This window comes from Podarcis liolepis (assembly GCF_965112155.1).
Source record: "Podarcis liolepis genome assembly, chromosome: 7".
NCBI lineage: Eukaryota > Metazoa > Chordata > Lepidosauria > Squamata > Lacertidae > Podarcis > Podarcis liolepis.
The window spans coordinates 29,599,649-29,618,991 of NC_139561.1; the positions used below are offsets into that span (position 1 = coordinate 29,599,649).

A 19,343-nucleotide genomic window follows, 5' to 3' on the forward strand; every position below is an offset into this window, starting at 1 on the left:
CCGATCCAATGCAGAAATGTGTGTGTGTGTGTGTGTGTGTGTGTGTGCTCTGCTGGTTGCTCTTTTGGCACTGCACTCATCTGGCTCCAAGTTTGGTATTTCAGAGGTCTCTTGAGGTGGGCAATAATCAGAGAGAAGTCTGCCAAAAGGCTCTGTGACTCTAAAGAGTGACGGCATTTGAAATAGTTGCCAGAGCAAAATTCTGCCCAAGACTCTGTTTCCACAGGGAAGAAGAACATAGGGAGGAGCCTTCTGGAGGCAGAGCCGAGCCATCATGGCTAGTAGAGCCTTATCCTCCAACAATAGGTCTAAATCTCTTTTGAAGCCACCTAGATCTCAGAGCCCAGGTGGGTTTGTATGGGAGAATATGGTCCTACAGGTAGCCTTGACCTGTCAAAAAGGGCTTTATAACCAGCACTGTTGAATTGTGCCCAGAAACAATGGTGCTGTGCTAACAAGGGAGTCATCTGCTCTCCATAACCACTTCAAAATACAGTCCATTCGCTTGCTTTTTATATTTTGAATTTGAGTTTCTATATGGCTAGCCCCCTTGTGGATTTCTTTTTAGATCAGGTAGGAGGGAAATAAATGTTCTGGCATGTGAATGAATGAATGCCAGTGGGTGTGGTGCTTTCTACAGGTCCCTGCCCCCAAGGACTTTACAGTCTAGAATTCAACACACAGTCAGCAAAAGAGGAAGAAGAGGGAAGCAGAGGCACAGGAGAACTGGGCAAGAGGATGCATTATTTTGATCGCAGGTGCTTAGGTTACTTGCGGTGGGGAATCAAGGACAGCTTCTGCGGGTTGAAAGGCTGCCAAGAAGCTGCTGTGGTGCTGGGCCAAGAAATTTCAGGCCTCCTTCTCAGCTCTTCCTAAGCAGGTCCCTCCATTTTGGACCCTACACTCCATCTACTGAAATCCACAGAATTACTGCTACCCTCAGAAGTGGACCTCAAGACTCTCTCCAGTGAGGGGCTGGGAGAGTATTCCCTATTATTTATTTTTTATTAAATTTCTATACCATCCTTCATCTGAGCACCACAGGGCGGTTTACAGTATAAAAACACGAAAACACATAACATAGTAACAAATAAAAACAATAGCCTCACACAGTTTAAAAGGCCATCAATTGTTTAATTAGTCAAAGGCTTGGGAGAAGAGAAATGTTTTCACTTGTTCCTTAATGATATGAAACGAAGGTGACAGGCAAGTCTCCCTATGGGAGAACATTCCACAAGTGGGGAGCCACTGCAGAAAAGGCCCGCTCTCATGTTGCCACAATCCAGGCCTCTCATGGAGGAGGCACATGAACAAGGTTCTCATGATGATTGCAGGGTCTGGGTTGGTTCCTTAGGGCAGGCATAGGCAAACTCGGCCCTCCAGATGTTTTGAGACTACAATTCCCATCACCCCTGACCACTGGTCCTGTTAGCTAGGGATGATGGGAATTGTAGTCCCCAAACATCTAGAGGGCCGAGTTTGCCTATGTCTGTCCTAGGAGGAGAGGTGGTCCTTAAGGTATTGCGGTCCTGAGCCGTTTAAGGGTTTACAGCCAGGTTGCTTCTGTGCTGACCGTCCCCCTGTAGAACAGCCTTTCACAAGCCTGCTGCCCTTCAGATGTCTGTGAACTATAACTCCCATCAGCCACAGCCAGCATAGCCCAATGGCCAGGGATGATGGGAGTGGTAGTCCAAAATTTCTGGGAAGCACAAGATTGGAGAAGGCTGCTCTAGAAGGTGCCAGCTACTCCAGATGGTAACCATTTAGATGCCAGATGCAGCTCTCGGAGAGGATGGAATGTCCTGAAGAACTCTCCAGGCTGGTCTGTAAAAGCTTAGCTGGTGCTCCAGGCTAGTGCTGAGGCAACTTGTCTCCTGTATGGTTGCTGGCTGTGGTCCTGAAAGCATGGTGAAAATCTGTGGGCTGATATCTGCAGTGCTGTCCATGGTGCTGAACCTGCCCCAGTCCAGATTAGCACCAGCCTGGTCTTGTTCCCTCTCACCTGAGCCATTGCCTTGCTGGGGTGATGGAATCCCCAATGAATAATAGGATCACAGCAGACCTGGGAAAGACCCTGGGGAACTGGTGTTAGCTTGAGAGGGCAGTATTGCACTTTTTAATCTTGGTTGCCTCATCTCAAAAAGGAAATTGTAGAATTGGAAAAAGGTTCAGAAAAGGGCCATCAAAATGACCAACAGGCTGGAGCAACTCCCATTCATGAAAAAAGATTGCAGCGTTTGGGTCTTTTTAGTTTAGAGGAAAGGTGAGTAAGTAGAAACATGATAGGTGTTCCGATAATTCTGCATGGCTTGGAGAAAGTAGATAAAGAAACATTTTCCTCCCACTCTGATAACACAATAATTTGTGGGCATCCAATGAAGCTAGATGTTGGAAGATTCTGGACAGATGGAAGAAATGACTTCTTCACACAGTGCATAGTTAATCTGTGGAACTCTCTCCCACAGGATTAGCCAAATTCATGGCTCCTAGCCATTGTGGCTCGGCTCTGCCTCCACAGTTGGAAGCAGTAATGCTTTCAAATACCAGTTGCCGGAAACGGCAGGAGGGGAGAGTGCTCTTGCGCTCAGATCCTGCTACCTGGTTTGTCTTTGGGGCATCTGGTTGGCCAGGATGCTGGACTAGATGGACTAGGGGCCTGATCCTGCAGGCTCTTCTTATGGGCTAACAGCCTCACTTTGTGCAGGGGAGCTGCCTCTGCTCTGTATGCTTTCCCTAGCAGTGCAGAGCTGCAGCAGTGCCACAACTTATTACCTTGTGAACACGGAGCCTCCTGGGAGTGTTCAAATGTTGGCACTTTGCCAGCAGCAGGGGCCGAACCGTTCCCCCCCCCCCGGTCCCTGGAGAGGCACATTAACGGGAATCGCTCCTCTGAACCGAAAGAGCCCACCTCCCCTTTCCTGCCCCAGCCAAAACGCTCTGCAAACCTTTCGCCTGGCCCCTCTTGCTCTAATTATTATTTTTTGTAATTGCCAATTCCCCAGTCACAAAAGGCAGCCCCGCACAGTGCCAGCCAGGGTATGAATTATATTTCTGGAGAGCGCGAAAGATCCATTATTCACCAAAGAGGCATAATAATTCCCCGGGTGCTCGCTTGAATGCCGTGCACTTAATCACCCGGGCAAGCTATTTGGGGGCTCGATGACGCTTTGCCCCCACCTGGTGCCTTCGATTCCATTTCAATTACACTAGGTGTGCAGACGTGTTTTGAACACAGAACACAGTGGCGAGGTCAAGGTGCCCGAGAGATGCCTGAGGTTGCCTGCCTGCTTTTATTAGCTTGCTCTTGAGCAACAGCTGGGTTCTCTGCTTCGGGGTTGTGCTGTTGGAGGGGAAAGGAGAGAGAACCACAAACCTACAGCTGTGCAACCTGTAAGGGACAGTTCCTGAACAAGCTGTTAAAATGAAGGGGGGGGGTGGAGTGGCTGAAACTCCACACAATTGAAATTCTGCCAGAGCTTCAGATAAAAAAATAAAAATCAATAAATTCCATTTCCAGTGCTAGACCTTATCTTCAGAACATGTGAACTCTTAATGAGCCCCAGAGGATGTGCAGAGTGCCTATTGCTCACAGCACAGTGGTCCTAAGCAGTCCTCTAACATATTGAATTGCAGGGCAAGTTGTCCTGCTCCAGGAGTCCCAGAGTCCCAGCAGAAAGGATTTTTAGAGCAGGGAAGGAACAGGCTGTTCAGGGCAGAGGTAGCCAATGGGATGTTGTTGACTCTCAGCAGTCCCAGCATGGCCAGCAGTCGGGGATGGTGGGAGTTGGGAGCCTAGCATCGTATGGGAGGGGCGCCATACTGGTTACCCCTGCTTAAGGCCTGCTGGTTGTAGAATCTCAGAATTGTAGAGTTGGAAGGGACCCCAAGTGCAATGGAGCAATCACAGCTAACCAGCCCCCTGAAATCATACCTAGTTATGTTTACCAGTCCTTAAGAGGACTCACTAGGAGTGCTGCTTTTGCAGAGGCAGAAACACTGCCATTTCCTCGGTCTTGATGATGATGATGCAGTCAACATTCATGATGATTGACCTGTATGTTTAAGACCTGGGTGAACATGGTGTTGGTGGGTAAATCTCTCCCAGCTTTTTCCAAAGTATTTCTGTTCAAAGAGTCCTTATGGTGGTATCTTGCAAATCCATTTCCCAACTTTCTGTAACTGACCACGGTGATGATGCAAACAATAAAAATTTCTGGGAATCACAGGAGGTTAACATCATCACTCCTCAGCATCCTTTCACGCTGTGTAGAACCCACCAACTCCCTGATTTTCCAGGGAACTTGAGACAATAGAACAGCTGGATGACAGCTGGAATGAGGAAGGAATGAAACATGTGGCGAAATGATCAAAGTGATGGAATGGTTCCCCTTTGAGGAGAAGTTGCAGCATTTGGGACTAGAGCATCCAGCCAAGCTGAATGGTCCATCTTGTCCAGCATTCTGTTCTCAAAGTGGCCAACCAGATGCCCCAGTGGGAAACCCTCAAGCAGGACTCAAGTACAAGAGCTCTTGCCCGCCCCGTGGCTTCCAGCAGCTGGTGTTCAGAAGCATCACTGCTTCCAGCTGTGGAGACAGAGAATAGCCGCTGTGACTAGTACCCATCGATTGCCCTCTCCTCCATGAATTTGTCCGATACTCTTTTAAAGCCATCTAGGGGACACGGGTGGCGCTGTGGTCTAAACCACAGAGCCTAGGGCTTGCCGATCAGAAGGTCGGCGGTTCGAATCCCCGTGATGGGGTGAGCTCCCGTTGCTTGGTCCCTGCTCCTGCCAACCTAGCAGTTCAAAAGCCCGTCAAAGTGCAAATAGATAACTAGGTACCACTCCAGCGGGAAGGTAAACGGCGTTTCCGTGCACTGCTCTCGTTCGCCAGAAGTGGCTTAGTCCTGCTGGCCACATAACCTGGAAGCTGTATGCCAATAAAGCGAGATGAGCGCCGCAACCCCAGAGTCATCCGTGACTGGACCTAACGGTCAGGGGTCCCTTTACCTTTACCTTTAGATTGGTGGCCATCCTGTGGGAGTGAGTTCCACAGTTCATGTGCTGCATGAAGAGGTTCTTTCCTTTATCTCTCATGAATCTTTCAACATTCAGCTGCTTCAAGGTTCAAAAGGATTTTAGCCAATCAGTCTATCAGCTAATCACTGTCATCTAGAGTAGCTTTTCTGGCTGGGGCTGATTTATTTATTGCATTTAAAGCCCACCTTTTTCTCCAAGGAGCTTGTGATGTCTTACATGACACTCCCCCTCTTCAATTCATTCCCACCACAACTCTGCGAGGTAGGCTAGGCTGAAAGGCTGTGACTGTCCCAAGGTCACCCACTCGACCGTGGCCATGTGCAGAGAAAAGTGGGATATAAATGCAATTAATAATGATAATGGTGATGATGATAGTGGTGGATTGGGGCAAGGGAGACTCGTCTTTTCCAGGTAGAGTTGATAGAGTCATAGAATCGGTCATCTAGTCCAACCCCCTGCAATGAAGGAATCTTTTGCCCAACGTGGGGCTCAAACCTGTAACTCTTGAAGTTAAGAGCCTCGTGCTCTACTGACTGAGCTATACAGACAGTTCGCTTGCAAGGCGCCTATTTAAAGCCTGTGGTTCATAGTCTCTCTTTTTAAACCCCGCCGGGTCTTTGCACCACCAGCACCACCCACTCTGCAGGGACAGCATAAATAAATACGTGGGGTGCCTGCCATTGTAAGTCTCGCTGCTACTTAATGGAAGTGTTGCGGGGGGTGGTGTGGTGGCTGCAGTTTGCACCTGAACTGTATGTAGCCCAAGAAAACTACCGGGCTATATTTATCTCCTTGGTGTTGGATGGGTTGCCATGGCAGTCAACGAAGAGAGAGGTGTCAATGGGGGGGGGGGGGTTAGCAAAGGAAGCCTGCTGAATTCCTCCACAGAGATACCCATTCACTCCCCCCCCCTACACTGCAAGTCTGAGTTATTTTTAGCCAGCTTCTCTCACATCCGGCAGGTAGCCGAATCCTTCCTCTCCCTCATCCTGCTCATCTCTGAGATGGGATGCCCCCCAAAAGTGGGTGTTCCACTGCTGGACTAGATGGTGATGCTGTCCCAAGCATTGCTGCAAGGAAGGGAAATGGGTGTCATAAGGAAATAAAAAGAGCGTGCTGGATCAGGCCACCGGCCCATCTAGTCTAGCAACTCCAGGTACTATTCTGGGGAAACCCAGGAGCAGGACCCGAGCACAAGAGCACACTCCTTTCCAGCAACAGGTGTCCAACTGTGGAGGCAGAGCATAACCATCACGTCTAGGAGCCGTCGACAGCCCTCTCCTCCATGAATTTGTCCGATTCTCTTTTAAAGCTATCCAGGTTGGAGGCAGTCGCTGACTCCTACAGGAGAGAGTTCAGAACCAGGAGGATTAGCAGAAGCTCGGCCTTGCCCTCACCGGTTCTAGAAGAGTCCCGTACGCACAGAGACTTTGCGCCTGCCCATTAGGGGAAATAGGAAGCCCCAAACACATATTTTTAGATGTCCTTTTTATGTTGAGATTCGTAGAGACACCATTGATCCTCTGCTGAAGAGGCTTGCCGATCTTTCAGACAAGTCTAAACTAAATTCTCACCTCTTATGCAAAGATCACAAATCGACCTGGCTGGTAGCCAGATTCTGTGCCCAGATTTGTAGGCACAGACCATCCTCTAGAATAATATAGCTTACTAGGGAAATTCTAAAGTCGCCCTTTGGGGTGCCTCAGGGTCAATTTTTATGGTAGCCCAAATCTCAGTTGTACGGGTGTATGTATATATTTAAATTTTAACTCATGAGCTATTGCTGCAATCTGCTCTGATTCATCTTTATGAACGCTGTTTTTATTGTGTTATGCGAGCTGGTCTTTGACTGTAATAAATTATCTATCTATCATGAGGACTAGCATACTACTTTATTTTTAGGGGAGTGGCCATAGCTTAGCAGTAGAGTGTCTGCTTTGCATACAGAAGGGTCAATCCCTGGCATCTGGCATCCTTTCCGTGTAGGGTTGGGAGACTTCCTGCTTTGAACCCCAGTCTGTGTTGACAGTGCTGAGCAAGATGGAGCAATGGTCTGACATGGTCTTAAAGCCAGTTCCTAAGGAACCCTTTTGCGTTCTGCTGGTGCAGAAATGAGAGTGCTTGAGCCTTGAGACAGTTGCTTAAACAATGCGAGTTTTGCAAGAAAAGGAATGCAGTCAAGGGTTGGGCTCACCGTGTTCAGGGTCAGCTGTGAGGCAGGAGAACTGATAATGGAGTTTGTCCTGAAGGCCAGCATGGTGGATTCCTCCAGGAACAGCATATGCCTTTTGACCCAGCAGGGTGAGCAGCTGGCTGTCTGCAGCAAACGGCCAAGCGCTCCCAGGAGGAAACAGCACCACTCCCTTTTTGCCCCCAGCCTTGCTCCTTAGGAATCGTGCAGAGAAAAAATGTAAAATAAATAGCAAAAGACATATTTCATTAAGTCTTGCTTAGAGCTGCAGGAAGCTTTGCAGATTAAATATTAAATCGCACCCTGACAGATAATGTCACATCCTGAAGGTCGAAGGAGCATTTTTTCATTTTTTAAAGCAAAAGATGGAAAAGAAGTGGAAAAATGTAAATGTTAACAAGACAAAAAACCAGCCTCTTAAACTGGTGAGCATATACTGTGAGGAGGTGGGGATAATCTGCCTTAGAGCCAGTTCTTGACAACCTTTCCCGCTTGTCTACTGCTCTGCTCTCAGCATTCTGTCACACTCTAGTGTGACCAAGAAAAGGGTGGAGCTAGGCAGATGAAAGGGGGTGGCTGCTGTGTAGAGTGGGGCTGGCTGAGTTCTCCATGGGTGGGAACTCAGGCCTGGGGTGGGGGTCATGAAAGTCGGTGTGGTGTAGTGGCTAGAGCATCACGTTAGTACCTGAGCGAGATCCGGGTTCAAAACTCAAGTCAGCCATGGAGCTCACTGGGTGGCCTTGGGCCAGTCGCTGCCTCTCTCAGCCTCACATACCTCTCAGGGCTGTTGTGAGGATTAAATGGAGAGGGAGAGAACCATGGGGAGCATGACTTCCTCCAGAGAAGAGAGGCAGGGCATAGCCATCGTGGCTAGTAGCCATTGGTAGCTTTATCCTCCGTGAACTTGTCTTATAAAGCCAGTGGCGTAGCGTGGGGGGTGCAGGGGGGGCCGGCCACACCGGGTGCAACATCTGGGGGTTATGGTTAGGGGGCGCAAATCCACGGGTTAGGGGGCGCAAATTACTTGCCTTGCCCCGGGTGCTGACAACCCATGCTACGCCACTGTATAAAGTCATCCAAGTTGGTGGCCAGGTTGGGACAACTGTTCTGACTCTGCAGAGAGCCCTGCAGGATCAGGCCAATGTCCCATCTAGTCCAGCATCCTGTTCTCACAGTGGCAACCCAGATGCCCCCAGTGGGAAACCATCAAGCAGGACAGGAGTGCAACACCGCTCTTCCCACCTGTGATTCCCAGTAACTGCTGTCCAAGCTTTGCTTACTCCGTACGTTCTGGAAGAGTTAGAATCATAGAGTCAAGGAAGTGTAGAGCTGGATGGGACCCTGAGAGTCATCTGGTCCAACCCCCCGCAATGCTGTTGTATGGGGATGTTCCAGGCTGTTCTCTCGCCTGTAGTCTGAACTGTTCTGACATGTTATTCAGATGCCTCCATGCAGTGGTCACGGACGCCAACAGGAGTCCAAAATGATGTGTATTTTGTCTGTTTGGGAGGTGCTTGGCAGCTGATTTGGTTCTCTTCTGATCATTCCTCCTTGACCACCTTTGTTGAAGACCCTCTGGAGCAGAAGTATTTTGTTTCTTTCCCTTTTTTTGCAGCCAGACAGAATAATAAGTAGACCCTTTGAAGGGCCAAGCCAAGATTGGGGATTTGGAAGCGGATCAGGACCAGGTTGCCAAAGCTCAATGGAGGCAGCATCGAGGGTGGACATTTCAGCAAAATGCTGAAATGCAAAAAGCTGGAATGCTAAGAGAGCAAGCTGTAAAGGTAGCTCAGGAGGAGGGGAGCCCCCAGCAGCCAGCACCCCTTAGTAAACGAGCTTTCCTCATTTCGGCTGCTTCAAAGGCCTTTTTGCTAGCAATGTGTTTGACTTCAGAAGCATGTACTTGAGGACCATCAGCTGATGAATTGGGCCTTGTGCTGTGTACTGGGGGAGTGGGCGGCTATGTGCAAGTGGGTTGACTCAGTGGCCTGTGTATTTGGATGCTTCTTGGGGGCTGCTGCTGTGGCGGAGGAGGCTGCCAGGCTGAGCTGGCGCACTTCAGAATTTAGCACTCCACCACTGTCTTACGCTCACCTAGGCTGCAGGAAGGGGGCACTCGCTTGGTCAGAGCATCTTGCTCGGCAAGGCCAAGATCCCTGGTTTGGTCCCCAGCATCTCCCAATAAAAAAGGAGAGTAGAGGCTACTGGTGTTGGGGAACTAATGGCTTGTCTCGATATAAGGGCAGCACACTCCATCTCCAGCCACTATGACTCCAAGCATTGGGCTGCCGGCTGCTAGCTGCCTAACATAGGGGCAGTGGGCTTTGCATCGTGCCTCAAAAATGTGGGTGCCCACAGTTCAGTGAATCAGAGGTTGCTCCCCTGTTGGGAACAGTATAACTGTCTGGTGCTGTTGTTGCTGCTTTATACTAATCTCAATAGCCCCCTCTGGGGGTTGAAAGGGGTTTAACATAAGAACATAAAATGAGCCTCCTGGATCAGGCCAGTAGCCCATCTACTCCAGCATCCTCTTCTCACAGTGGCTACACAAATGACCCCATGGGAAACCCGCAAACAGGACCCAAGCACAGGAGTCCTCTCTCCTCCTGTGGTTTCCAGCAACTCTTATTCGGAGTAATTGATGCCTCCTGCTATGGAGGCAAAGTGATAGCCCTCCTGGCTGGTAGTTATTGAGAGCCATCTGCTCCATGAATCTGCCTAATCCTCTTTTGAAGCCATCCTGAGTTGGTGGCCATCACTGCCGTCTGTGGAAGTGAGTTCCACAGTTTAACTATGCCTCCAAATACTGGGAACCGCAGGAGGAGAGAGGGTTGTCGTGCCGGGGTCCACTGCAAGAACAAGATGGACTAGATGGGCTTAATCCAGCTGGTTCTTCCTATGTTTTCTTCCTCCTCTGTTTGAGCCTTGCAATCCATCAGGATATCAATTTCACACAAACCTTTTGCATGCGGCAATGCTCTCTTTGTTTCCTGAGCTGTCTCTTGTTTCCCTTCCAGAACCATGAGCCATAGGACCACCCCGGGCACTGCTTCCCTGTCGGTCCTTGGGTGGGATCCCCCCACTTCCCTGATGCACCCTTGATGGCCCCGGCCCGCTTGTAGGATGCATCTCCTCCCCTCCTTCTTCTTGGTACGTCATCCTCACCTGGCCTCACCAGATGGCCACTACTCCTCCCTCCACCATGGATGATGAGCAGACCTTGAACAGGAACGCTGTGGCTTGGCTGGTTTGCTCAGGGCTCTCTGTCCTGGCCAACACCTGGGGGATCCTCAGTGTGAGCGCCAAGCAAAAGAAATGGAAGCCCCTGGAGTTCCTCATCTGCACGCTGGCCGGGACGCACATCCTTAACATTGCCATTCCCATCACCATATACTCGGTCGTCCAGCTCCGCCGCCAAAACTCCGACTACCAGTGGAGCGAGGGCCTCTGCAAAGTCTTCGTCTCCACCTTCTACACCTTGACGCTGGTCACCTGCTTCTCAGTCACCTCCCTCTCCTATCACCGGATGTGGATGGTCCGCTGGCCGGTGAACTACAGGCAAGTCCCTTCTCTGGATGAGTCTCGTGGTGGTCACAGAATCATAGAATTGTAGAATGGAGAGGAACTCCCCAAGGATCATCTGGTCCAACCCCTACAGTGTAGGAATTATAGCTAGAGATGGGCTTTCAAAATGGAAGGTGCAGCAAGCTTTTCTGCTGCCCCAGAGAGGAGGACCCAAACCAATAGATTCAAATGACAAGGAAGGAGGTTCTGACTATAAACATTTGGAAGAGCTTTCTGATGGCAAGAGCTGTTCAGCAGTGGAATGGATGACCTTGGAAGGTGGTGGATCTCACCTTCACTGGAGGTTTTTAAACAGGTTGGATGTGCATCTGCCGCAAAAAAAGGTTTCCCAAACTTGGGTCTCCAGCTGCTTTTGGACTACAACTCCCATCATCCACTGATCCTTCTAGCTAGGGATGATGGGAGATGTAGTCCATCAACATCTGGAGACCCAAGCTTGGGAAACCTTGTGCCAGAGGTCCTATTGCTGTGATTCCTGCACTCCAGGGAGGTTGGACAAGATGACCCTTGGTGTACCTTCCAACTCTACAATTCTAGGATTGTATGGTTGCCATTGCCAAACGCTTGGGATGATCTGTTTCGCTTTCAGCCGAAAGGATACGGAGAATGTGGCTTTGTCCTAAGGGGAGGTGTCTTTTTTCCTCCCCTCTCTAGGTTAAGCAACACCAAGAAGCAAGCGGTCCACACCGTCATGGGTATCTGGATGGTGTCCTTCATCCTCTCCACGCTGCCGGCCGTGGGCTGGCACGACACCACGGAGCGCTTCTACGCCACCGACTGCCGCTTCATCGTCACCGAGATCGGCCTGGGCTTTGGCGTCTGCTTCCTGCTCCTGATCAGTGGGAGCGTGGTCATGGGCGTGGTCTGCGTGGCCATCGCCCTCTTCCAAACTTTCTCCATCCAGGCGGGCAACAACATCGACAAGAACAAATTCAACGTCCCCACCATCGTGGTGGAGGACGCTCAAGGCAAGAGGCGCTCATCCATTGATGGCTCGGAACCCATTAAGACTTCTTTGCAGATCACCTATCTGATCGCGGGGATCGTTTTCATCTACGACTTCCTCATGGGCTTTCCTATACTGGTGAGTGTGATTGCAATTGCTGGTGGTACTAAGTTGTCCAGGGTCTCTGCAATAGAAAGGATTTGCAAAGAGCTCTTTCCAAACCACGTGAAAGGGCAGGAAAATGGCAAATGCAATCCCATGTAAACAAGTGTAAACTGATGCACGTTGGAGCAAAAAAATCTTATCTTTACCTATACATTCTGAACTGGCGGTGATGGACCAGGCATGAGACGGTGGCATAGTAAATAGCTGAATGAAAATGTCAACCCAGTGTGCAGTGGCTGTGAAAAAGGCAAATTCCCTGCTACGTAGCATTAGGAAAGGAACTGAAAATAAAACAGCCAGTATTAATAATGTATACAATGAATACAGTACAGTGGTACCTCGGGTTAAGTACTTAATTCGTTCCGGAGGTCTGTTCTTAACCTGAAGGACCACTTTAGCTAATGGGGCCTCCTGCTGCCACTGCGCCGCCGGAGCACGATTTCTGTTCTTATCCTGAAGCAAAGTTCTTAACCTGAAGCACTATTTCTGGGTTAGCGGAGTCTGTAACCTGAAGCGTATGTAAACTAAGCGTATGTAACCCAAGGTACCACTGTATACAATTCCAGGGCACCACCGTGTTTGGAATGCCGTGCACAGTTCTGGTTGCCTTGCCTCAAAGAGGAAAAGGTTCAGGAAAGGGCAACCAGAATGATCAAGGAGAAAGGAAATGTAGTTTTTAAAGGTGCTGAGAGTTGTGAGGTGAGCCCCATATCCCCCTCACCTACCTACAATTCCAAGGGGGCTTTAATGATCAATCTCTCATCACGGAGGACTTTGGGAATTGTAGTTCAGTAAGGGGAGTGGGGCTCTCCTCACAACTCTCAGCAATCTCAGCAAACTACATTACCCAGGATGCTTTGGGGAAAGCCCTGACTGTTTACAGTGGTATGATGCAGGTTTAATGTACAGTGCAGATGGGACCACACACACACACACACACACAGAGAGAGAGAGAGAGAGAGAGAGAGAGAGAGAGAGACTGACTTCCAGGTGTTCTTGGTGGCCCAACTCTCATCAATTTTGGCCATCATCCTAACTATCAGGGAAGATGGTAGTTAGTCCCCAACAACATCTGGAAGGCACTTGGTTTTGCAGCCTTTCTCAACCTGTGGGTCCCCAGATGTTGTTGAACTGCAACTCCCATCACCCCTAGCTAGCAAGGCCAGAGCTCAGGGATGATGGGAGTTGTTGTCCAACAGCATCTGGGGACCCACAGGTTGAGAACCGCTGAGGTTGGGGAATGTTGAGCAGTCCCTCCAGATAATATTGTCTGACTCCCCCAAGGCAGGGGGCACCAAGTCTGAGACCTGAAGGGCACTGGGCACAGCAACCTGGTATGATGCCCAGAACAGGCTGACTAGTAAGAAATGCCAAAATGGTTACGATACTTCCCCCTCGGCTAGAGAACCCGAGTTTTCAAACATAACAGGTCCCCTGATGGCTCTTACCAGTGCCAACAAGGGACCTGTGTGTATCCCTCTCCAGAAACCAGGGTACGTTTCAGGCACATCTCCCCTAGTTAGCAAGCTGCAGTCACTCCGTGGGCTTTCATTCCCTCCCTTGTTTGATAAAGCAAGCCCTGAGGAGCACGCCTTTGTTGCACGTGGTTCCTCCTCCACTCCCTTGGAAAACAGCCTGCCTGCCAAGACTGGATTCCAAGCTCCCACAGTCCCCCTTCCCAGGACCTCCCTGCAGCCCACTGAGACGGCTCCGGCTAAACATAGCCACTGCTGCCTCGCCATCATCTGGAAATCAAGAAAAGGCATCTCGAAGGCTGGAGCCCAACGAGGAGAAGCCTTACATTCCGGTGCCCCATGTCCTGGTTTGTTCTTATCTCTCTGGCATCGCGCCCGATGCCTGCCTGCCGTTCCAAGGGTTTCTAATCACTTTCCAGAACAATAAGCAGCGTCTTCCAGCTCTCCCAATTAATGCAGATGAATTGTTTTATTAGAGGATGGTTGCCAGTCAAGGTGAAGGCTGTGTGTATGATTCCTGTGGAAATCAGGAGCATGCAAGGGGAACTTGAACAAACAATGGCAGGAAGCAGCATGTAGCCAAGCACGCAAGTCCTTTCCATGGAAGGTCAGTGGCAGATCAAAGTCCAGTGAATCAATATTGAGATAGGCTGATCAGGGCAGAGCTGGTTTTTCCCCTGTGTGGGGCCAGCCAATCATCACTTCAGAGTTGGAAGGGGCCCCAAGGATGGGGAAAAGCCCCCCCCCCATAACACTAGAACTCATTGCTGTCCAGTGAAGCTCAGTGTTGGAAAATCCAAGACAGATCAAATAAAGGACTTATTCACGCAGTGTGCAGTTAAGCTACGGAATTCCCTCCTGCAGGAAGCAATGAGGGCCACCAACTTGGATGGCTTTAAAAGAGAATCAGACAGATTCATGCCTATCACTGGCTACTAGCCGTGATGGCTCTGCTCTGCCGCCACATTTGGGTGCGACGATGCTTCTGAATACCAGTTGCCGGCAGCTCCAGGAGGGCAGAGGGTATTCTTGCGCTCGGGTTCCCACTGGGCATCTGGTCGGCCAAGGTGGGAACAGGATGCTGGACTAGGTGGGTCATTGGCCTGATCCAGCAGGGCTCTTTCTCATATTGTTATGTAAACTCAACATAGGCAGATGAGTTCCTATCAGCCACTGGGATTCTTTTCCCTTTTGTCTCTGCCAGTATTCCTTTGAATAACCCACTAGATGGCAGAAGCCCAATCCGTAACATAGATGGGAGTGAGTTGGAGGCTGGCTAAACAGTGGCTTGCTAAGCCCCACACCGGGCTATGCCCAGATTTGAAGTGGGGATTTGGAGATCCACAGCATCTTGACTTCTTAGCCAAGAAGCCACACTCCCTCTCCTTGTTTGGAAAGCAAAGGGAAAGTCATTGACATAAAACAGAGAGAACCCAATGTGTGTCTACTTTATTTCTTTGGTGCCCAAATTGGTTCCCAACTAAGTAACTAGCTACCTTCCTCCCTAACTGATTTCTGGTGCTTTTAAAAAGAGGGTTAAACCTTACAGGATTTTAGCAGCCGGAGTGGTGGGGCTGGACAGCAATAGAATTTCTTTTCAGATTGCTCATTCCCTGGAGGCCAGGAGGGAGGGGGAAAGGATGTACAGTTTGAGCGGGTGGAAAGAACTCTGTGTTCCTTTGATGTGTGCGCTTGGGAAAGGTGCTGGGCCTCAAGGGAAGAACTGGGGTGGGAGAATCTCTGCTGCATTTTACACCCTAAAAGACAGAGTGAAATTCAGCAGTTCACTCCTCTTTCATCTCTAAAACTCTTACAATTGCGGATGACAGTGCTGTCCACCCTCAAGCAGTCAGCCTGCTCTGAGGTCAGGATGGAGAGAGGGAGGGGAGGCATCGCAGCCAGCTTGGGCTGCCATTGGCTTAGCTGCTCTGATGTCATGGAAGAGCTCTCTTGGCTTGGGCATCGCGGTGAAGGGAGCGTTGCTGAGATGTTAACCTTAAGGGGGTCTCTGAGCAAACATTACTAAGTGGAATGTTTGCAGGTTTTGTCTCCGTGTCCTGATCTTGGGCTTTCAAAAGAGACTTTGCGAATCAGTTGAGTGGAACGGGGCCTAGCAATGGAAATGGATAGAGGACTCTTCCTGTGTTTAGATGTGATATCTGAGCCATCAGGGGTTCGTCTTAGTCAATGGAGAACAAACCCTGCCTTTTTAAAAAGTCCTCTTTGGACTGTAGAATCTCTGTGAGCTTGCTGTTGTTATTAGACTACTGGGGACTGCTGTCTCTGTTCCCTTGTAACTGGCTCCCATCAGCAGTCTGGCTGCAGCATTCTGGACCAGCTGAAGCTCCCTTTTCAAAGGCATCTTCACATTGAGCATGTTAGGGTAGTCCACAGTAGGGTTAGGCTGAGAGAGAGACAGAGATTAGGCTAAAGTCACCCAGTCAAACCTCCGGTGGGATGGGGATTTAAACCGGGATTCCACACCTCTGCAGCAATCTAACCACTGTGCCATACTCCCTCCACCCACATGGCTGCAAAATTTGTAAACGTATGGCAGCTTCAGCAGGGGCATGGGGGGGGGCGTAGGATGTGTCTGACTGGGTAGTCTGTTCTTCTTGGAAGCATCATTCTGTAGCTCTTCCTTCCTCCATTCCTTTTCGTTTATAAAAATGGAAATGAGGTTCTCCCACTCACCCGCCCGCAAACCGAAATCCTCCCTCATGTACTTCAAGCCTGATTCACCACCACGGCTCTGTTCTGCTGAGAGACATTACGCACTCAATTTATAAAGATCAAATTAAGTTAATTTGAATTTGGCTTGCACTGGGGGTGCTAATGAAACATTGATTAACAGTGGGGGAAACCTCTGTTTTCTAGCCTTGATTGATATAAATGTCCACGTGTTCCGGTTTTGGCTCCCCTCCCATCTACCCTCACCACCCTCACCCTCCTGGCCCCCAATTTAAATTCAAAGATGCTATTAATTGGATGGCTTTGCATTGGACAGGCTGAATGTCCGTGCAGCGATTTTGAGTCTCCAGACAGGGCTGAGGCTGGCAAAAAGTAAATGTGCTCCACTGGGGAAAGAAAAGGCTTTTTGCAGCTAGGCTTCGATTCTAAATGGTGGAATGAGTCCCTTCCCTTTCAAAACAAATAAAAAATAAAATAATATGAATCTAAATGCCTTCCTTATGCATTGTGTCACCACCACATACCTGTGTCTCAGTTGAGAATGTAAGCTCTTTGGGGCAGGAACCTTTCCCCTGGATCTCAGAATTCTGCCCAGGCCACGCCTCCTTACTGACCACGCCCTCTTTGACTGCTTGTGCCTAGCTGGGAAAGGGCCACAGCTCAGTAGTAGAGCCATCTGCATTGCACGCAGAAGTTCCCACTCCAATTCCCAGCTCCACAGAAAAAGTTGGGAGAGAATATCTGCCTGCAGTCTTAGAAGGAACCTGCCAGTCCATGTAGGCTATGCTGAACAAGATGGACTCAACAGACTCCATGTGTGATGCCTCTTGCTTGTTTGGATGCAGAAGAGAGAGGTTTGCTCCTGTGTAGGAATCTATTTCCTTTTGTAAAGCAGGAAGGTACACACCTTTGCACAGGATGTGCCTTCTGTACAAAGGGAAGAGTCATGTCTCTCATGGCACTGTGACTTGTGAACATCCGATGAAGCTGCAAGATCCAGGACAGGTGACAGAAAATCCTTCTTCGTTAAGCTATGCAGCTCGCTCCCACAGGAGACAGGGTTGACCACCCACTTGGATGGCTTTCAAAGAGGATTGGACAGATTCATGGAGGAGGAGGTGGCTGTCCATGACTACTAGCCATAATGGGCTATGCTTTGCCTCCACAGTCAGAAGCAGTCATGCTACTGAACACCAGCTGCTGGAAACCACAGGAGGAGAAAATGCCCTTGGGCTTGGGTCCTGCTTGCTGGTTTTACACAGGCATCTGGTTGGCCACACTGAGAACAGGATACTGGACTAGATGGGCCTCCCAAGTTGGCCTGATCCAGCAGAAACCTTCTTATGTTGCTCTGCCAATCTGCTCACTCATCTACTGCCTTCTCTCACCTTTCCTCTTGAAACCATCACCAGATGCAAGCTGTTCTGGAGCTCCACCATCAGCTTGCACTCTGCTTAAGATCATAAGAAGAGCCTGCTGGATCACGCCAATGGCCTGATCCAGTCCAGCTTCCTGTTCTTGCAGGTGCTCCAAAGGGAAACCAGCAAGAGACCCTCTCCCCTCCAGTGGTTTCCAGCAGCTGGTTTTCAGAAGCATTGTTGCATCTAACTTAGGCAGAACATAGTAGCATAGGCGCCGACTCCATGGGGCTTGAGGGGGCCCGAGCCCCCTCAAAAATTCGTTTGGGGGGGCTCCACCCCCCAATAATCTCCGGCGCCCCTCCAGCAGAGCGCCACCGCCGCCCCTCCCCCAGCCCAAAATGCACAGGGTCGGGCTGCATGCCTCCTGCCCTCCCTCCCGAGCAAAAGCTCCACCCAATTTCCTTCGGAGCTGATTAATAGGCGCAGCACGCTCTCCCCTATTCGCTCACGAGGAGGCGGCGCCACTTTATTTGCATATTCATGAGCTTATTTATTATTCATGAGCTTTCCCGGGGGCCCCCCCCCAATATTTTTTATAAGTCCGCGTCCCTGCATAGTAGCCATCAACTCCCCCATGAATTTGTCTTATTCTCTCTTAAAATCACCACTGCCTCCTGTGGGAGTGAGTGCTGCAGTTCAGCTATGTGCTGCATGAAGGACTTTTTAAAAAAAACAAAAAAACTATACTTGTACCCTTCCTATTTTCTGTCAAACTCAAGTCCGGGTCTGTGGTGGTCCCAAGCAGGTAGGCACCCATCCAAGCCCTAACCAGCCTGAGACCAGCTTAGCTTCCACAATGCGGCTGCATTAGATACCCCACCAGCCAATGTGCCCACTGCCCACCATGAGAGTCTTGAGGGCCTGTTAGGAGCCCCTACCGATGTCCCTGGTGCCTTGTCCTGCAGGTGGTGAGCTTTGCCAGTTTGAAGTCGGACGTGGCCTACAACTGGATGATCCTCTGCGTCCTCTGGTGCTCGGTCATCCAGTCCCTCCTGCTCCCTCTTTTCCTCTGGGCTTGTGACCGCTACCGAGCTGACATCAAGTCCGTCTGGGAGAAGTGTGTGGCCGTCATGTCCAATGACGATGTGGGGGAAGGTGAGTGGTGATTGCTTTTTGCGGGGGGAGTCCCCCAAATTCTGGAGGTAGGGCGTTTGGGCAGTCCAGTCCAGTCCTGGGCATTGTGTCCTTCCTACGTGAATGGAGGACAGCATCTTGGCTGAACCTCAGTCCTCTTCAGTTGCGAGGCTGGTGTTTGGGAGCAGTAGGAAATGATGGACAAGACCAGGAAGAAACCAAGGCAGCCAGCAAATACATTCCATGTGCCCCTCCTGGCCCAAGTGAATTGTAGAATTGGAAGGGGCCCAAAGGGTGAGTTAATCCAACTCCCTGCAGTGCGGTTATATCTGTCCGCATTCATCCCTGCCCTCCAGCATAGTCTATCTGCTAATATCGTAGTGAGCATTCAGGTGGAATGCTGACTCTACCTTCCCTTCCATGTATTCCCCATAACGTGTTTTATTTACGGTGTTTCTGGAATTTATATATTTCACTTGGGTGTAAAAACCAAGACCTCAGAGTGGTTTAAGAAAAGGAAGAAGGCAATAAGAATTATCAGTTTTAGAAAGGCAGCAGCTACTTAAAACATTCAGAAAAGAATGAAAATCTGCAATAAAAAAATGGATCGGAGCACATGCCAACATCCTATATAACTGGACAGGCTTGTTTTTAGCAGGTTCTGGAAAGAGTCTGGCGAAGGAGACTGTCTGATATCATTAGGCAGGGAGTTCCGAAGTCCTGCCACACAATGTGAAAGAGGAGAAACTTGCTGCTT

The 19,343-nt window shown here is 49.8% G+C and overlaps 1 protein-coding gene across 1 annotated transcript in view; it reads left to right on the top strand.

Annotated features, from left to right (window-relative positions):
* Positions 1 to 19,343, top strand: part of GPR153 (G protein-coupled receptor 153) — a 34,978-nt gene that overhangs the window by 7,748 nt on the left and 7,887 nt on the right. The window contains exons 2-4 of the mRNA XM_083513023.1: positions 10,247 to 10,787; positions 11,469 to 11,898; positions 18,418 to 18,607. Coding sequence (XP_083369149.1) covers positions 10,408 to 10,787; positions 11,469 to 11,898; positions 18,418 to 18,607 — 1,000 coding nt within the window. The 5' untranslated portion in view covers positions 10,247 to 10,407. The remainder of the gene's footprint in view (positions 1 to 10,246; positions 10,788 to 11,468; positions 11,899 to 18,417; positions 18,608 to 19,343) is intronic.